The sequence below is a fragment of the Aptenodytes forsteri genome, unplaced genomic scaffold (genome assembly GCF_000699145.1).
Source record: "Aptenodytes forsteri isolate BGI_AS27 unplaced genomic scaffold, ASM69914v1 Scaffold146, whole genome shotgun sequence".
Classification (NCBI taxonomy): Eukaryota; Metazoa; Chordata; class Aves; order Sphenisciformes; family Spheniscidae; genus Aptenodytes; species Aptenodytes forsteri.
In genome coordinates, this window is record NW_008795128.1 from 5,695,660 (window position 1) to 5,714,721 (window position 19,062).

At 41.0% G+C, this 19,062-nt stretch overlaps 1 protein-coding gene across 2 annotated transcripts; it reads left to right on the plus strand.

Moving 5' to 3' along the window:
* The first annotated feature begins 4,940 nt into the window (after positions 1–4,940).
* On the plus strand, positions 4,941–16,130 carry LOC103897506 (carbohydrate sulfotransferase 8). 2 transcript variants are annotated; one of them, XM_009277548.1, is made up of 4 exons: positions 4,941–5,084; positions 11,979–12,089; positions 14,450–14,597; positions 15,061–16,130. In XM_009277548.1, exons 3-4 carry the CDS (start codon positions 14,504–14,506, stop codon positions 15,909–15,911), a joined length of 945 nt encoding a protein of 314 aa, XP_009275823.1. In that variant the 5' UTR covers positions 4,941–5,084; positions 11,979–12,089; positions 14,450–14,503; the 3' UTR covers positions 15,912–16,130. The 2 variants fall into 2 exon arrangements, with proteins under 2 accessions (XP_009275823.1, XP_009275822.1); XM_009277547.1 differs by lacking the exon at positions 11,979–12,089 and having other exon boundaries at positions 4,944–5,084.
* The last annotated feature ends 2,932 nt before the right edge of the window (positions 16,131–19,062 follow it).

Below are 19,062 nucleotides of genomic sequence, written 5' to 3' on the forward strand. Positions count from 1 at the left end.
TACCTTTCCCTCATCAAAACTTTTCTTCAGCAAAGTCTGAAAAGTTTACCCAGAGAAAAATCATAGGATAGTGAATTTGTGAAAACAATATTTCTGTTGTATGACTCCTGTAGTATTCTATATTAGCTAAGCATGAATTTCATGCTAGGTTGTATATTACTCTGAGTTTAAAAAGTATGTCTCACAGAAACAGATTATCTTGTGTATTTTAGACAAATGCAATGTTCAATAGAAATTCAGAAGGCCAGGAAGCAGTATCAAGTAGATTTTTCCTGGTTCAAATAGTTTATAAAATGTGAAAAAAGTAATTTTTCTGCAAGGTTAAAACTGCTTCAAGGAGTTTTTTTCTGTACAAAAATCACCTGAACATGTCTACATAAGTGAATTGCAGAGGCAATACAGGTAATGACCAACACTGGTATAGTGGAGTCATGTGTCCTAGGAACTCATGTAATGCATTAATACAACAAACACCCCTCTATGAGATTTTCTTTCAGCTGCTCATGCATATGATACAGTTCTTTTGCCAAGAATGTCTATACATTAACAGAATTGGATCTTTGGTTGAAGGCAGGCAAAAGGAATTTCATCTTTTCTGCCCAGTGAGGATACTTTATTAAATTCATATGATCTTGAAGTTTGATTAATACAAAGAACAAGCACATGAAAAAATTCTGAGATGAAGCAACCTGATTCTGCAGCGCTCTAACAAAGTACGTCTCCACATTTTCTGCCCACATCTCATTTCACTCAGTTTAGTGCTATTCCATCTCTCATCATAAGTGCCCCCAGAGGCAAATGAGCTCCATGTCTTATTAGCAGTTTGTGGAGTAGCTCAGCAGAAGGGCAGGCTTCAGCAGATAAGAGTACTTCTCTAGCAGACTCCATTAGGAATCAGCAGGAAAGACACATTTCTGACATTTGGAAAAGCAGTGCACAACCATCAAATATCAGATACACTAGTCTCTGGAAGATAGCAGTCGTTTTGCCATGGCTCTTCATGTTTCTTATGAGAGCTGAAAGGATGTACAGTAAGAAAAAAAAGTGGCATCATGCCAATTTGGGCAGTGGTAAGCCCTGTAGTGGCTTCACTGATTCCAAGTCACTATGTTGAAACAACAATCTGGCTTTGTATAATTTAGCATGAAAACTTTGATAAATGTAGCTTCTCTAGAGAGGTAAGATGGGGCTTCTAAATTATACAACAGGATGAAGCACAGACTTACAGAAAAGGAGACTGGAAAAGACCTCAAGACCTCATCTTGTGCATTCTGAAGCTCCAAGAGAGAATCAACTGTACCTCGGAAATGGAAAATATATTTCATTATCTTTATCGTTAATAGGATTTTCTTAATATATAACATAAACTTCAGTGTCATAGTTTAAACTCATCACTTCATATCCACTACAGATAAAAAAATGGAATCCCTCCTTACCTCTTTACAGGTAACTTATGTAGATGATAATTTTCATGTGTTCAGTTGGCCTTCTCTTCTTTAGACTGAGCAACCCAAATTCTTTCAATCTTTCTTGTTTTTATCTCAAACAACTGACCATTTTCTCTGCTCTTCTCTGGACTCTCTCCAGTTGGTCTACCTTCTGTCTGAACAGTTTTGCTTGAACAGGAGACAGTGCCACTGGTTGCTGTGCTAGCCAGAAATATAATAGGAGGTATTCCTTAATATATCGTGTAAGCAAAACAGTTTATCTTCTTAATACGCAGTTTGCATTCTTGTACACATATGGTGTAACACTACTTGTTCATGTATAGCTTGTGATTGACTGCTACCCCTCATCGCTTTTTGGCAGAATGGCTGCCTAATTGGTCATTGCCAATCCTACATCTTTACAAACTATTATTACCCCTTGGAACCTCACACTTGTAAACACAAGTGCATTGCAATGTGTTTTCTCCTACAGATAATTTCTCTTATTTGTCAAGAGCATTCTGAATTTAATGTATCATGCAATGTGCTTGCTGTTCATCTGGGCTTATTGTTATCTACAAGGGTGAAGGATTGTTCCTTTATCCAAGTCATTACTGACTTGGGCCATTACCTGGCCCAGAACAGACCCAGCTAGAGTCTCACTGATTATATTTTTTGAGTTTGATAATGAATGATTAAAAACTAATCGTAAAGTCTGTGGGTTCCCCCCCCAGGTAGTTTTGCACTCTCCCTGAAGTAGTTTCACTTTAATTTACTTTTGAAAATGTTATGAGTTAATCTCAATAACATTATTAAAATTAAAATGTGTTACGTGAGCTGCTGCTTCTCTATTTGAGACTTGTTGCCCTGTTACAGAAAATACATTGCTTTATATTTTTGGCATGTTAGCTATTAGCTTTTTTAACTATCTCTAATCTTTTATGAATAAATTATTTTTTCATTTATTCTAGTATTTTTCCAGAATTGGTCTTTTCCTCATTTCTTGGCTTTTTAAAGATGAGCACTGTGTTCACCTCTTCACACAACTTCTGAGAGCTTTCAGAGGAAGCTAACAGCCCTGAGCTTGCTTCACTCTGTTCTCAGGGTATCTTCATGTCCACTTACTCAGGCCCAGATGTCACTGTGGATAGGACTCATTTCACATAACTTTAGCTGCCTATAAAATAGCCATCTATATCTGTGCAGGGGTGTAGGTTCCTATCACAGTCGAGGGAGACTTAGTACAGTCAACAGCCAATAGAGAGCTCTTCTGGAGACACGCTGTAGAGGCATACTTGAGGATGAGATGAACTGCAGTATTTCCAAATTATTCTCAGACCTGTTCTTTTCCTACTTTAGATGGATTCTTTCTTACTGAGTTAGTTATTAGTCATGTAATTACAGATCACCCTTTTATGAAGAGTGATGGAAAATGTACTTCAGCCTTCTGCAAGTGAGCTATCACTAGGTTTTTCTTTTCCTTACATATTTGTTTTCTTGCTATCCCTTATGTCCATTGCTTTTTGCAGTTAAATTTGTGCTTTATCCTTTCTGACTTTGTTTCAGCATCTTGTGCTATTCTTTCATAATTGTCCTTAGGAGTTTGACCTGGTTTCCACTTTCTGTACACTTCCTTCTTGTGTTTCAGGTCATTGAAGACCGTGTTGCTTAGCCAAGTTGATCTCTGACCGTACTTCCTATCCTCCTACTGTGTGGGATTGTTTGTGCTTGTACCCTAAACATCATTTCTTTAAGGAACTGCCAAGTCTACTGAATTCCTTCTGCTTTAGCCATGTTTCCCATGAGAACTTACCTTCCAGTTCCAAGGGTTTATTGGAGTCTTCTTGTATGGAGTCCATTGGGTTTGAATTGCTCTTTCCTCTTGTTCCTCATCTAAAAATAATATACATGATCACATCACAGTTGCTCTCAACCAAATCACCTTTACCCTCATATTCCCAGCCATCCTCCTTCTTGGTTGCTTAGCAGGCAGCCTCTTGGCAGGCTGCTGTTGAAGCACTTGGCAGGCTTCGACAGCTGTTGTAGACCATACGCAGGGAGTGGTTAAATGCTGCTCATTATACCCAGAGACAGACACAGCACATATTGCTTTGTAATGTGCAACTGGAGATGCTCACCTAAACATTCACAGGGAAACACTGGCATCTTTTAGCTGGGCATTTAATCAAAACAAAGACAAATACTACATATACAGAGTGTTTCAGATGCTCTCCTGTGAAAGCATCTGTGTGGATGCAGAAACACTGCCCAGCCTTGAAGTCCAGGGAAAAAGAAGACAAAAACCTCTCCCCTGTTTCCTTTGCAGACCTAGGCATAAATTTAAAATAATGTGTCTTTTTGGACTGATCTTTCTTTGTCTGAATCTTTATTTTCTGTTTACCATCACTCAGAGGAATGGGAAATCTCCACTGAGGTTGTCTGGTGAGTAAAATTGGATTGTTAATAGCTTTTCACATTACCATGATTTTCACAGTGTAGTCAAATCTCTCCACAAAGGGAGATTTCTTTGCCACAGAGTTGCTGGGGGTTTTTGTTCATTTATATATTTAGAAATTGCTATCGAACCTCTCAAGAAATAAACTAAGACATTATTTACCTTTTGAAATCACACCGTGATGAAGTGAATCTACAAAGGATTTTTTTGGGAGTCTATTTTTCATTGCTATAGCTCTCCTCAGTTAAGAACAGGGGAGTTTAACATACGGCTAAAAGTTGATGCTACAAGTATTCTGGTGCCTGAAATGAAGAGACAGAGGCTTTCATTCACTTTATGGCTTTGCTAAGGGTAATACACATCTTGACTCTTCTATTTCAATACAGTTTGCATAGGATTTTATCAAATTTCAAGTGTTTAAGCAGAAATTTTCCATGCTAGATATCTGCGTCAGGATAATTTTTAAAAGCCTTTGAGGAAAAATAGTTTATAGCTTTTTATACAGGGTGTTTTGGAAACTGTGCTCTTTACTTTCATGTTAAATAGTTCTGGTGACCTTTCCCCTAAGAAGTTCAGGTACTTTGTAGGCTTTGGAAAAAGCATTTGAAAAATGAGGCTAAGGGGATTCCTTTTGTATATTCTCAGTGAAACCTCTGCTGGACTGAGGTGGTGCAGGGGAGTAAACCACCCGTTTTAAATAACAAAGCAAGCATGACCAAGATTTTTTTGGGGAAAGTGTTGAGGATCACTGGCAAAATAGATTCAAAGAATGAAATCAGCAGGAAGAAACTGTGCCTTGATAAGTAGTGTGAAAATTGATGTGGGAGGGAAAGGAAAGGAAAATGTGTCAGTATAGTTTGGGACATACTAAAATAGCTAGAGGAGCTGAAGTGCGGAGCCTGTGACTAGCTGAGTACAGAGCTGAGAGCGAGAAGCAGTGGGGCTGCGTGGGAGGCTTGGAAGAAGAAGGAGAGACAGATCTGATGAGCTGAGCTCGGAAGTGTGGTTGGTGTGGGGGGCTGTGAGGCTGACTGAGGAGACAAAGGGAGGAGTCTGGCAGTGGGAGCCAGCAAAGAGCTGGCTCGTGCATGGGGAAGACTGAACAGCAGGATTGGGGTGAGATCTGATGGGCATTTGGGAAGCTGGAAAGCAGGATTTGCTGGGCAAGCTGACTGAAAATGATACAAGGATGGCTTTTGGAGGTGAGGTGAGGATTTGCTGGAGACTGGGTTAAAATTTTGCCTGAGGAGTGGAAGCAGGGACTGGGGAAGAAGGGGTCACACCTGGGGCGGGGGCCAAGGGAAAAGCACTGGTGCCCATGCAAATATATGCTCAGCAGGAGGAGAGCTCAGTGTTGGAGAGCTGCTGGCGAGTGGGGTGCAAGGAAGTGGAATTGCGGGTAGCAGGAGTGGAAGACTCTGGGCAGGCTGTGCTGATGGTGGGAGCAGGGGAAGCAGGGACAAGTTGTGCTAGGGACCATTCTCCTCCAGTGCCAGGAATGGCATCCCACATGTCTGAGTCTCACCATTTTGTTGCTGTCAGCAGGTAAGCCTGACAAACTTGGGTCTTGTCATTGTTGATGCTGGGTTTGTTCAGAAGATAACAACCTGCTGCCACTATCGGTTATTCCGTTAGTGTGAGTATCGTAAGATCAGTCAAGGGAGCTAAATGATTCACCACTGACAATGATTTTTGTGCATGTTGTTATGATGCCACATGAATACATTTTTCAGTAGTTTTTCAACACTTGGTTTTTAAGGAAACAAGATATTCAACAGAACTTGACACAGTTCACAGGATGGACATGCTCTTGAGATGCTCTAGGGCTGTGCAGTAGGATCCCCACTATCTACAGCAGATGAGGGAAGGTGTGCAGTGAATCAGGCAAGAGGTTTTAGGATGAGAGTTTGGGTTCTTTGCCAAAATATTCCCACATGGTGTGGGGCGCCTACCTTTTCAGAGACTCTCATTGACTGTCCATTCTCCATTTTCTGGGTACTGAGCAGGCTCTGGAAACCAGATTTGCAGATCTTTTGAGTATTCATATCTGTAACTGAATCAGAAAGACTATTTTTGAACTTAGAGTGTACTGTAACATTAAATATTCTGAAATGTCAGCTCTTTAGTTTCAAGACTGTGCTGCCAAAAGCCATCTTCATCTTACACTCTCTATGATTTAGCTCATGCACCACTTTAATCCTACTATTTCATAATTTCTTAATATTTGATACTGCATGTGCCATAGTATGATATAAATACATGTTTCATAAAAACAGACTTTGAACATAATATTCCTACTGAACAGCTTGCCCTGCAATACAGAGGAGACCAGAAAGGAAAGGAAAAATAGGCCTGGATTCATGTAGGAAGAGAGAAGAATGCATACACACAGTTTGTCAGTAGGTGTCAGGGTGTTTCAGGTGAAGAAGTTATTTCTGTAAAAAAGCAGGCACCAAAACACCCCTGTAAAGACTTGTACGTGATTCCTGTACAGGAGTCTTTGGAGGAGTATAAAAAAGAAAGAGTTGGGGGGAATGAGGGTAGCGGTATGGTTTTGGACAAAACTGTTGGATCCTGAAAATGAGGGTCAAAAGCTGGACTAGAATGATAGAAGAAGCTGGAGGAGATGGGAGCAAAAAGGGAAATAATTTAAGCAGAGACATTTTGTATGCACTGGAGCGTAAAAAGAGAGAGAGAGATCATGGCTGTCATCAGTTATGGCAGACGGGTACTAGTGGAGGGAATACAAGAAGGATATAATGAGGTGAACAGCAGCAAGGAGGTTGTCTGGGGGCTGTGTGCTAAGCAACCAGGAGTTTTGCAGGCAGTTCTGGCTATGCTGTTTGGTGTGCAATGACAGAAGTGAATGAATCACGTTTACACAGCGAGGTGAAAAGCAGGAAGGGACAGAGGGTATGTAGGGTTGAGACAAGGTGGGTAGACTTGAATGGCAAGGACAACGTTGCTATTACTGACAGTAACTGAGAAGAGAAATATGGGAGGGAACTGTAAGACACATGAAAAGCCAGAGACCTAGTTATCAATATAATGAGAAAAGCAGAGGGATTTTGTGAGGCCCCATCTCCCATGAAACAAGCCTGGGAGGAGGTCATTCATTGCCACCGTGGTAGGTGTGTGTCACGTTCTAAGTTTTTCTTCCATACTCCCTTTTTCTTCCTCCTTTCCAAGTTTCTTAGGTTCATCTAGATTCCCTAAAAGAAAGTGGTGAAGGTTGCTCTCCCATGATTGGTTTTGCAGTGGTTTAAATGGCAGTTGATACGCACGTGGGATTTTGAATTAAGCATTTAGATAAGAAGGCCCCACAGCCCATTACCATGTAACCAAGCAGAGGGGGTGGACTTTGTTCTCATATTATCTGTCAGGCCCCAAGAGCACTAACAGGGCCCCGACTGTCCCTGCCCAGCCCCTTGGGGCTTCCCCCACCCTGCCCATGGCACAGGACCCCATGCCAGCCCCTCGGGGCCATCAGTCGATGCTGCAGCAGGGCTGGTCTCCAGCTCCCCACAGCCCAGCTGAGCTGGGCCCACCCACAAGCCGATGTCACCGTGGTTCTACCTGATGATCTGGTGTCTTGGCTGAACTGGCCACCATCTCCAGGTCTTCACCCTTCGGGGGTGGTGATGGATCCAGGCTGGTGAGGCCCCTGCCACACTGTCCATGTGGTTATTGCACTTGGCTCCCAGCTCCCCATCCCAAGGGGAAGAGCTGTCCCTCACTGCTCCCTGACAATATGGATGGGAAGTGGAGATACTTACAAAATCAAAAGCCCATGGCCTTTCTGGCTATAGCTACAGGAAGGAAAACAGAGACAAGTTTGATCACGTAGTGAGGGTTGGGTTCCAGTGCGTGAGTGACTCCAGTGCATTTAATTTCATTCCTCTTTAACTGCCTGTGGTAATTTATTGGATAGTTTTGCATATTCCTTTCTATACTCATTTCCTTGAATTTGTTCTTCTCCTTCTTTACTTCACTGAATTATACTTTGTGTCTTTTCCACTCCCATTCTCAACCTCCCTTTTCCACGGCATTGTTTGAGCAGGCTACACAGCCTTTCTATTATTTCCCATGGCCCTGGCTCCGCCACTTTTCCTCAGGTTGACGCTCCCTGCCTCGCTGGGAGTTTTTCTGTCAGACTCTGTGCTGCTTTTTCCCATGGACTCTTTTTCCTCCTCACTTTGGTTCTTTTCATCCCCAAATTGGCTCTTCCTTTCGCTTGCTCTTTTGTGGGCTGGGTGGTAAGAGTTTTAGAACTCTGGCAGCCTAACTGGTGTTGGCATCCCTGAAAAGGAGGATTTTAAGGAGTGATTTTGGGTGAAAAATGCAATAGCTCTGTAGGTGCTTCAGAAACTTCTTCCAAAAAGGGGGGTAGCAGAGGAGAAAGCTGAAGCTATTTGTTTGGTAGCAGGGGCTAATGGTAGCAGGGGCTAGCAATATGACTGATCAGAAAGTAAAGTTGAGCTTTTAATACTGCATGAGAAATGACAGGTAAAGAAAAACCTTGGAAGGCAAGACAGGGAGATGACATGGGGTGAAATAGAGAAGGAGAAGCTAAAAGGCAGGCATAAGAAGGTGGTGTAATGAGAATAACAAGCAGTTTAATGATGGCAATGAGGAAGGTAGCACTGCAGTTGCTTAGAACAGAAAGAAATCTGATGCAGTAATAGAGGGCTGAGATGACCACTGCAGGGAACAAGAGTTTTAGCTTGTGCCTGTGTTGGAAATTGTGACTTTGTACCTGCCTCGCTGCTGTGAACTGTGCTGTTCTGTAGGACACCCCTGTCAGCGTCTTCCTCAGTAGCCCCCCATCTAGCTCATATGTTGTCTTCCTACTGAGCTTGTACTCGTTCTCGCATAACACCTTTCAGCCCTTGCTGCTGCAAGGGAGGTGATGTCAGACCCTGGCTCTTGTTGGCAAAATGACCCAGATCAGACTGTTCTTCTAGCCCTTGGCTGTCTGCAGCCTGCTGGAGGTTCCTAATTCACTAACGATTTTCCACTTAATGGAGCAGGCCAGCCTGCCTGCTGAGACTCCAGTTTCTGGGGTCTCCCTCTCTCCTGTCCATCCATAGCGAGTTGTACAGGAACAAGGAGGCTGCAGATTTGGGTGAGCAAGGGTCTTGCTTCTAAAGGCGCAATTCACCCTGTTAGAACAGCACACTCAGAACTGCGTCCAGCAAAGCTTGTTTTTCCTGTTTGTTTTTTATTCTGGCTGCTCCTGGGGGGTTTCTACACGTCATCCCCTCCTCACCTTCTATGTAGCCATGTAGATATCAGTATGTATGTATTTGCAGTTGTCTTTTTGAAGGGATTAACAAAGCTTAAGTACAGAATGGGGCTCAGCCACTGAGAATGTTATCTGCTTCCAGAGATTTTCCCTACCTTTCCCTACTGAGCTGCCCTACTGGTACCTTTTTTTACTTCCTGCTTCAAATGTATCAGGAACACAAATAGGTATTGTAATTTCATTCTTTTAATCTGGAAAGATCCACTTATCGTCAAGTAGGGTTCAGGGGATCACCCCATATGCCCAGCTGTGACCAAGGTCTGTCTTTGCAAAAAATTAGTTTGAGACACACCTTTGTAAGTTTATCACCAGGAGACTTTAAATCCTTATCAACCTAGTTAGTTAGTTTACCTGGAGCAAATAATATGTCAGTGTAACTGATATTAATGTGTTTCTGAACTACACATATGTGTGTATATATATGTACACATGCATATAGTTCAGAAATATATATATACACACACACACATGGGTGTGTGTACATGTATTTCTGTACTTGGGTAATGGGTGCCATACATAAAGACTTACTATTATTCAACATTTCCAGTTATAGGACTTCTAATTGTTTATAAAAGTATCAAAATACTGTTTTTTCAGACTGATTTTTTAATACTTATTTAAAAATTGCAGATTTTTCAATTGCAATAGTTCAGCAGTTCCAAGAGAAGGATTAGGGAATGCTGTATTATGAATCATTGTTTTAGCAGTTCAAGGACAGAACGATGTACCAGTGATACCTGTTAAAGGCAACGCAATCTACTCTGGTGTCTGCGCTAGGAATAAACCTGCATGGCAGGAGGGAGAACTTCAATCTGAGTGTGATGTGCTAGGTCATGTATTCACATGAGTTTATCATTAAAACATCTTTGGACTGTCTAAATATTTCCTAATTGAAAGAGTACTAGAGATTCTATATTAGACCTTGTTTTGGTCAGGGGAAAAGGAACTCATTACAAAACCAAAGTTGGTGGTTGGATAAGTGTGAGTGGTTGTGGTGTAGCTACATATGGTATGAACAGTTAAAGTCCAGACCGCTAACAGACATATGGGATGGTTGCAGAAGGTCTAGTATCTGAAAATGGAAAGCAAGTATGAGACAAAAGAACCAAGAGAAACCAATTTAACAGAAAAAATTATCCGATAACTCAGACGTATGACAATTCTGTGAGTGCCCTGGAAAAGTACAATCTCATCATTGAGATAGAGAGCTCTACTGGGTCAAATGATCTAGCCTGACATACAGGAGATGTGCAAGTAGGTTGCCAGCCACTCCTCCATACTCAGTATAGCATATAGAAAAGGGGGAGGTTGAAAATAATTAAAAGCAGAAAATTGTCATAAATTTCTTGAAGGAAACAGAAGGGTGGAAAGAACATTTTATGGTCAGCAAACTTGAGAACAAAGATATGAACAACGTGATACAACTTTTTTTGGTTTTGTTATGAGGAGTCTGTATATTGGGAAGAAAAGAATCTTAACAATGGATTAGCAGAGGTAGAATTATCAGTAATGCACAGAAGGTTGGAATTCAATAAATATTTCTCATTTTATGAGGACTTCAGACCTTTTTCCCATCTCACATGCACGAGATGATTGGCATTGCTTTCTCCAATAATCTGTTCCCCATTTGCTACCACTCTTGGCTTGAGCAATTGCTCTGGTTGCTCTCTCATAGAAACGTATTATGTTATAGGAAATTAATCTCACCAAACTGACTTACTATTTTTGTTTGGGTTTAGTTGATTAAGGTAATAACATTGATATAGTGGATTTAGAATTGTATCAAGCATTCGACTCGATACTGCAGCATGTTTTGCCTAAGAAGCTAGAAAGCCATCAAATCAGCTGGACACTCATTGAAGGAATTAAACCGTAGTTAACTGACAGGCTTCAAAAAATCTCATCACCTGATAGAAATGCTTCTGAAAGGGTTCTGCAAGAAAGGGTTCTATGAGGATCATTCCTCTTACTGCCCGGTTTACTGTTTACTAGTGTCCAAGAAAAAGTCATAAAATTATTTCTGATGAGATCTGCAGAATCCAGTAGGACATGCAGAGTTGAAAATATTAAGCCATAGCTACGTATGGTTGATCTGTAATGGTGTGATCTGAAGAACAAGCAAAAGCCAACAGTGCAGTGTAAGGCTGTTATCTAGAAGATTTTATGCTTCATTAAAAATAAAAAAAAACCCAAAAAATCCACAAAACCCCCACAACTATGTGTAAAAAGAACAAAGCAGATTAATGCCTTATATTTGGTTTTTAGTATTTTCTCCTCGCTTTGGGGATATGTTAGTTCCAGAGAGACATTTAGATCTCTGACTCCTTGCTGTGTTACTTTTCATTAGAAGACATTTCTGCCTGTTTTTTGAGTCCTATGGTACTGTCTTTCCACCTTGCCTGTGGGAGCCCATTCTGCTGCCCTTTGGTTACAGCAGAACTAGACTATTTATTATGAAGTTGTTGTGTTAATAGACTCACCACACCTTGACTGAGGAATGCCTTGTAGTTATCCAGTCACCTTAAATCACACTTAATTCAAGGTAGGATGAGGTAAAATGCAAATAGAAGTATTAATTCATTACGTCTAAAATAGACAACACAATTACAAGTGTCTGGAAAAGACATAAGTGAAGAAATAGAAGAAAAAGTTCATCTGATCTACTGACACAGAATGTATCACAAAGGTGTTTTTTGTTTTGGATTTTTTTTCCCCCCTTTTTCATTTCCAGGTGACTTGTCCCTCTTCTGGCAAAATGGCTCTCAGAATTTTCTTTCCTCCTATTCCTCAGATTGCTCTTAGGTGATTTTCATCGTTGGAGACCTTGCATTACACAGAACTCTGTATTGGGGTCTCCCATCTGAAAACGTCTTCAGAAGAAGCCTTTGGACTTCACCTTCAGGTACTTCTCCCAGTTGTCACGTTGACCTCACTTGTTGATGGATGGTTTTAGCTCTTACAGCCAGTCTGCACTTCAAAGTTTTCTAAGGGGTCCAAACAGGTTTCATCTGTCACCTTGGAGCTCATTCTATCCCTCCTTATGGTCTGAACGTTCTCCGGAATTAAAATAAGGATTCTTTTGCTTCCACAAATATGCAAATATCTTGGAAGAGGAGTTGTCTCCTGTATTTACCTAGCTCATAAATATCTTCTTTCCCTCAAGGAGGCAAGTCTCTTCCATTTCCCTCTCGTGACTCATTGACATGTTTCAACATGAAATGTGTCTTATGGCAGACCTTATACTCTGTACTAGTAATTTAATTAACAAATACATATGATACAAGTATCTAAATAGGGTACATTAATCTAGTTCATTTTCTGATTCCTGAGGCAGGTATGATAACAATGACTACTCTGAGGTGACAGCATTTAAGGTAAATGAAGCCCAACCTCTTTCTCCTAAGCATACTCTAACAAGGAGTCCCTGTACAGAATTATTTAGTGTCATATTTATTTTAATTTCTACACAGTGAGAAATTGTGTCTTCAAACCACTTCTGAAAAAGAATAAAAAGAGATCACTCAATCTTAGACCTCATGAGATCTATGAACAATCTGACTGACTTCAGCTGGCCTTGAAAACAGCCTTTGATGCATTAGAAGTCAATAGATCGCACAGTGAAGGGAGAATTGACATGCAGTGAAGAAAAGGTTAAAGGCCAAAGATCAACCCATATTTTTTCTTGTAGCCTTTATAGTGGTCTTATGCAGCCAAGAAAAATGCAAAAATATTGGCTAAATGCCAATCTGTGTAAAAATACTGCATTCACTTGAATGAGTATTGTAACAATTTAATGTAAACACAAGTAAATTGTTAATATATGTGACTGCAGAGAGTGAACAGTCATCTCCGTTTCTCAGGTCATGCCTACACTAAAAGAGATTTAATAATTAGTAATGCTGTTAACTGTATGAGTTTGAAGATATTCTGGTAAAGGTGTGTGATATAATAATCACCCATCAGCCCCGAAAGGAAGAAGCCTTGTGTGCAAGTACATTTTCAGCAATTTAACTAGTGCTGCCTCTACTGCTGTCTCAGAACACACAGGAAAACGGTTTCCATTATGGCAGCTGGGGTTTATGTACATCCACACTGGGGGCAGGTGGGGGGCACCACAAATAACTTCCAGAGTGGTCCTGTTGTATCTTTGTAAAAACAAAACAAAAAAAGTTGAAGTTGCATCCTCAGGAAATCCAGGCAAGGATGTCTTTATTGCCAGCAGGTTCAGGGTGAAAAATCGAAAAACAGAAAAGGAAGACAGAGTTGCTTGACTTTTTTGGTGGTGCAGACTTTATGGGACAGAAATAGAATGTCAGGTTTGTGAGTAGTTATGGTTTTGCACTTAATTTTGCTACTTCAAATAAAAAGTGATGAAAAGCATGCTGATGAAGAGCTTTCTAATGGGGGCAACACAGTAAGATTGCACAGAGGACTTGGAGAGCTCTCTCTCCAGGAAGTGCAAAGGGACAGAACGAGGGAGCACAGGAGAGGGAATACGTTGATTGTTGGACTGCATTGGCCTTCTCTCCTTTTATCTGTGAACATGGAACATCTCCCTTTCTGTTGTTTCCTCTGCTGCTTCTATATGCTTCCTGCCATAGTGAACCATTTTGGGGCTCTTATGCTGCAAGCAGCAACGGCAGCAAACATATATACACTGGAGTGTCTTTGGGAGAGAGAGAATGGGAGAACTAATCTATTATTAGTAGTTAGGATTCTCTGCTGGAATGTGGAAGAGTTTCTCCTGCACTAAATAATGATTTATTTGTACAAAGTGGAAAGCTTCAGGGCAAGAGATGGGAAGAATCTCATCCTGAGTGCATCATAGGCTTGCGGATAGGCCTGTTGCAGGTTACAGAAAACTTAGTACTCCCAGACTCCAACAAGTAAGGTTATTTAAAAAAAAATACATCTCTGTAATCCTAAATGAGATTATTGTTACACAACGTGAAGGGATAGATGAGTTTGCTTGGCAGGAAAACCAGCTTTAAATGAGGAGAAGGGAGGAGTATTTGCTCATACACAGCTCATTGTTCTGAGAAAGGGGGGAATTTTGTAATACTTTGAAATGGTCATATTATTTGTCTGTTTGGTTTAACAGCATAATTGTGGTGAGTCTTTTCATAGGAGAATTTTTACTTCTTAGCAAAGCCTGTTTTTACAGGGCTTAAGGGTCTTTCTGCTATCGTAAATTCTGTAAGAGTTATCTTTGTTATATCAGTCATACAACATCTATCTTGTATTATCTTTCCTTGTTGACAGAAAGGCAGATTTCCACTTCAGAGATCACGTCATCGTCCTTCCTGTGAAAATAATATGAACCAAAAGGTGTTAGTTTTCCTTCTCCCAAACTTTATTTTTGGGATATTTCTTTTTGGGTTTTTCTGTAAGAGACAAAAAAACCTAACAGGTGAGTAAAGAATTTACCAACAGGAAGACTTAATGTTTTCTAGAACCAGGGACACCTTTCCCAAATGTGTTAGAAAGTAACTATGGAGCCTAAGTGATAAACAATACTATGAAAATATCCAAGGCCCCATCACTGTGATAGCTATCTATCTTAGCAATGTATGAGAGGAAGAGCACTACAAAAACCAGTTGACATTAGAAGTGTTAGAACATCCATCTTGCTTAGAGTAATACTGCTAACATGTTGAAAGTTTTCGTTTTAACAAACTTTTCACTAAGCAGGATAGTTTATTGCATGCTTGCCATAGTGGAGTCCAGCGACAGTAAATAAAAAATTCATTTTAGCATCTTCATTAGTTTTTGTATGCAGGGAGATAGATTGAGTGCTATGGTTGTCACAAAGAAAGAGACTTTTATATAAGTCTATTTCACACTAATAGTTTAAATTTCTTCCTCGGTTGCAGGTGCTTTTCCTGATCCCACTGAAGATTGGCTGGCAATTCAAAATGATCGCAAAAGCACACTGGCTTCTCTCTGCCTGAAGAACAACCTTCTTAAATTAAGAAACAAATTGGATTCTCGTGTTGCAAACCAGCTCTTTGTGGAGCACAAACACAAATTTATCTACTGTGAGGTGCCCAAGGTAGGCTGCTCCAATTGGAAGAGAACTATTTTTCTTCTCCAAGCAGACTTGAATGCGGAAGCTTCTGAAATTGAGCATGACCACATCCACCAAACCTCGCTGATCAAAAAGCTGGTGACTTACCCTCCTGACGTACGAAAGGAATTTCTGAACAATTATACCAAAGTGATGTTCACCAGACATCCCTTGGAACGGCTGGTTTCAGCTTACAGAGACAAACTTCTGCACTCTGAGCCATTCTACAGCATCACTGTTGCTAATGAGATTAGGGCAATGTTCAGGAAAAACAAAAATTCTTCAGAAAAAGTGAGTTTCCAGGAGTTTGTCAACTTCATTATAGCAAAACCACCAAATACTCTTGACATTCACTGGAAACCAATGTTTCTGCTCTGTGATCCTTGCAACATTCACTATGATATTCTCGGTAAGTATGAAACTCTTGGGTTAGATTCTGAGCATGTTCTGAAGGTCATTGGAGCACCAGAGAGCCTGCACTACCCCAGCTTGAAGAGGTATGGATCAGAGAAACGAACTAATGGTGATATCACCTTGGAGTATCTCAGACAACTGAACTCAGAACAAGTTGAGAAGATCAAAAAATTGTATCAAATGGATTTTTTCTTGTTCAATTACACTATGAAATATGAGGATTATTTTTCCCTGAATGACTAATGTAGGATAAACAAAGCACAGTTTCCTTTGTACAAAATGGGCTGAACTTGTCCTCACAGGTGCTTGATAGGTGGCTTGGTGACTGCTGCTGAGATTTTACTGGTGTTTGGAGACATGGTTTATCATCCTAAGCACTCTTATAACAAATCCCTGCCATGATCTGTTGTACTGTACAGTACTTTACCTATATGAAATTATTGTCTTCCTGTTGATCATTAATGGCATATGTTTGTTTCACGAAGACTGTTTATAAATGATAGATTTTGGTCTGTCGATAAGAGGTAGGGGAAGGATGAAGAATGTTGTTTTTCACCATGAATATTGTTAGAACACCTTTTTTTTATATACAAGATTTTAATTTTTTATTAGAAAAAGACATACAAAGCAATAAATAATCTGCTTTAGAGTCCTACTACTCTCTGTCTGCAAAAGCCTCAATCATGAATCCTGTAGGAAAGGAGCAAATAACTTCAGATGCTTGAAGCTGAACTTAACGTCTGATTATAGTCCCCTCTGGCAGTGCTCTTGCCACAGCCCACCAGCCTCATCCCTCAAGCAGTACAGTTGACAGCTATCCAGCCAGGGTTTCCCTCATATCTCTTCAGAATCTTCTGATGACCAGGTCTGGTGTTCATGGCGACTTTGCACAATCTTTTCACCACCTTTGTGAGCATTATGGTCTGATTTAAGAGGGAAGGTCTGAAAAATATATCTTTTTTAGAGAATTAGTTAGAGGTACCTTCTAAACTGTACAACTGGGGTGGTGCAGGATCTAAAATCTCAGTGGAAAGGTGACTCTTATCTGTTCTCCAAGAGCACTACCCAGTCAACTGACTGGCCAGTCAGCAGAGGGGGGACAATGTTTGGGCTTTCCCCATTTGTGCCTGCTGGAGCCCATGAGCCCTTGGGACTTACCTGAGCACAGCACTTAGGTGGAGCTGGGTAACCTCAGATAATACATCTGTTCTACCTGTTGCTTTCTCACCTCACAGGGGATTGAGCGAAAATAAATTGTAGAATTATGGTGAGGGGAGCAATGAAGCATGTGGGAGAAGCAACTCAAACCATTATCCACTTCTTATATTCCTAGGTGGCTTTGGTTTTAGATCACTGAGGGGTCTATAACTGCCACTATATTAAGTACGAGACTTGCCTCATTTTTTTGAAAATCTATTGCCTAGTCACATTGAAAATTAATTTGTGACCATATTAATTGTAGCAAGTTTTAGAAACTAATCATGAGTATTAGCACCACCTTTAGGGGATGTCAGTCTTTCAGGAGCTAACTTGAAAATTTCTCAAATGCACTTAGTTCCTATAAGTTCTATCTGCAAATGTACAAAGGCTGGCAGGCTAGTCTTGGATCCAAAGTTGGCTCACAGCTTCTCATTACATAGAAAAGAACAGGGACAAAATAACTTAATCACACTGCAGCCACCAATCTGTATAGCCATTGCTGCCAGCAGCATGGCCAAGGGAGAGGGAAAAGGGGACTGGGAAAAATGGATGCAATGGGATTTGAGTCACGAGGGTTGTGAAGAGAGCTCCCAGTGCAGGGAGTGGGATGTAGGGGTGGTCTACCGCAGAGGGAAGATGCAGTGATATATTGGACATCAGCTGGAGGCACTGGTGAGACCATGGTGACAGGAGGAGGCAGAGGATGAGAGGAAATGGCCTCAAGTTGCACCAGGGGAGGTTTAGATTGGATACGAGGGAAAATTTCTTTACTGAAAGAGTGGTTAAACATTGGAACAGGCTGCCCAGGGAAGTGGTTGAGTCACCCTCCCTGGAAGTATTTAAAAGATGCGTAGATGAGGCACTTAGGGACATGGTTTAGTGGGCTGTTGGGTTGACGGTTGGACTCGATGATCTCAGAGGTCTTTTCCAACCTCCAACCTTCTATGATTCTATGATTCTAAGAAGCTCTCTGCATCCCTCCTTGACGGCAGATGGTACAGAAAGCCAGGACTACCGTTCAGTACATCTGGCAGCTCTTGCATGGCTGACTATTCCATAAATGGGGCAGCTTTGGCACAGGGAGAGATCCAAAGTGAGAAGACCAAGCAAGAACAGCAAAATATTTTTTTTTAAAAATAGCTTGTGATTTTATGTGGAGTGATTCATGGTTCTGGATCTTACCCTCACCACTACCATATTTGATGTCCCCACAGTCCTACTATCCCCCGACACTGGATTGCTCATGCCACCCTGGCAACCCTGTAGTTCATGTGGATTTTCTTTTACTTTTTAATTGTGCTGAGGCAGAGGAAGCTGGAAATGACTCCCATCAAAGTTAAGGCTACGCAGAGGGATGCAGTTTCTCTCTCCCTCTCTTTCCTGAATCAGAGCCATCTCCAGCTACATGCTTCTCCTACTTTCTTTGCCGGACCATGCAGAGGAAGAAGGGAATAAGATTTGCTTGCTTCTACATGACAGATCCCTCCAGAGCTATAAGATTCAGCAAAGATACTTTAATTTTCTGGCACCATCAGCCAGCCTAGGAAAACTCTGAAGAAATTATACTGGCAGAGTTTGATAGGTGTCTTTGCTATCAGCACTCTCGTGTTAACACTCCCCTCCAGTTTCTTGCTGTTAGATATGAGTGGCTTTCTATTCTTATTTCCTCTTTCACACAGGATTACATATTCTTCCTACAATGGTGACAGAAAATGGATGGCTAATTCATTCATCACAAGCACTAGTCAGTAACAGGAGGCTATCTGTTGATGCAGAAAAATCTCTGTAACTATTCATAATGGACTTTCAGATTTGACATTTGCCTATAGGAAACTGTAAGTAGCACATTGCCTGGAACCACTGGCTGCTGTAATGCTGTTTAGCTGGTGTGGGTCTCAATGCAAAAAACTGCAGAGGATGTGTGTGTTCATGTGTGCACATATAACAATAGTTTTGGGAAGCAGTGTCATACAAGAATGGTATAAGTTGTGCATTACCAATGCTAACAAAATGAGAATAATGGGTTGATATCTGCTGGAAAATCGAAAAAACTGACATTACCTTATAAAGGATCTTGTAACATTCCCCTGCAGGCATCTTTTAATGGTCAACCCAATTTACTGCATTTCCATTTCTGTGAGCTTGAGAATACTCCCTAACACTGCCCCCCCCCCCCCCCCCCTCCACCCGCCCT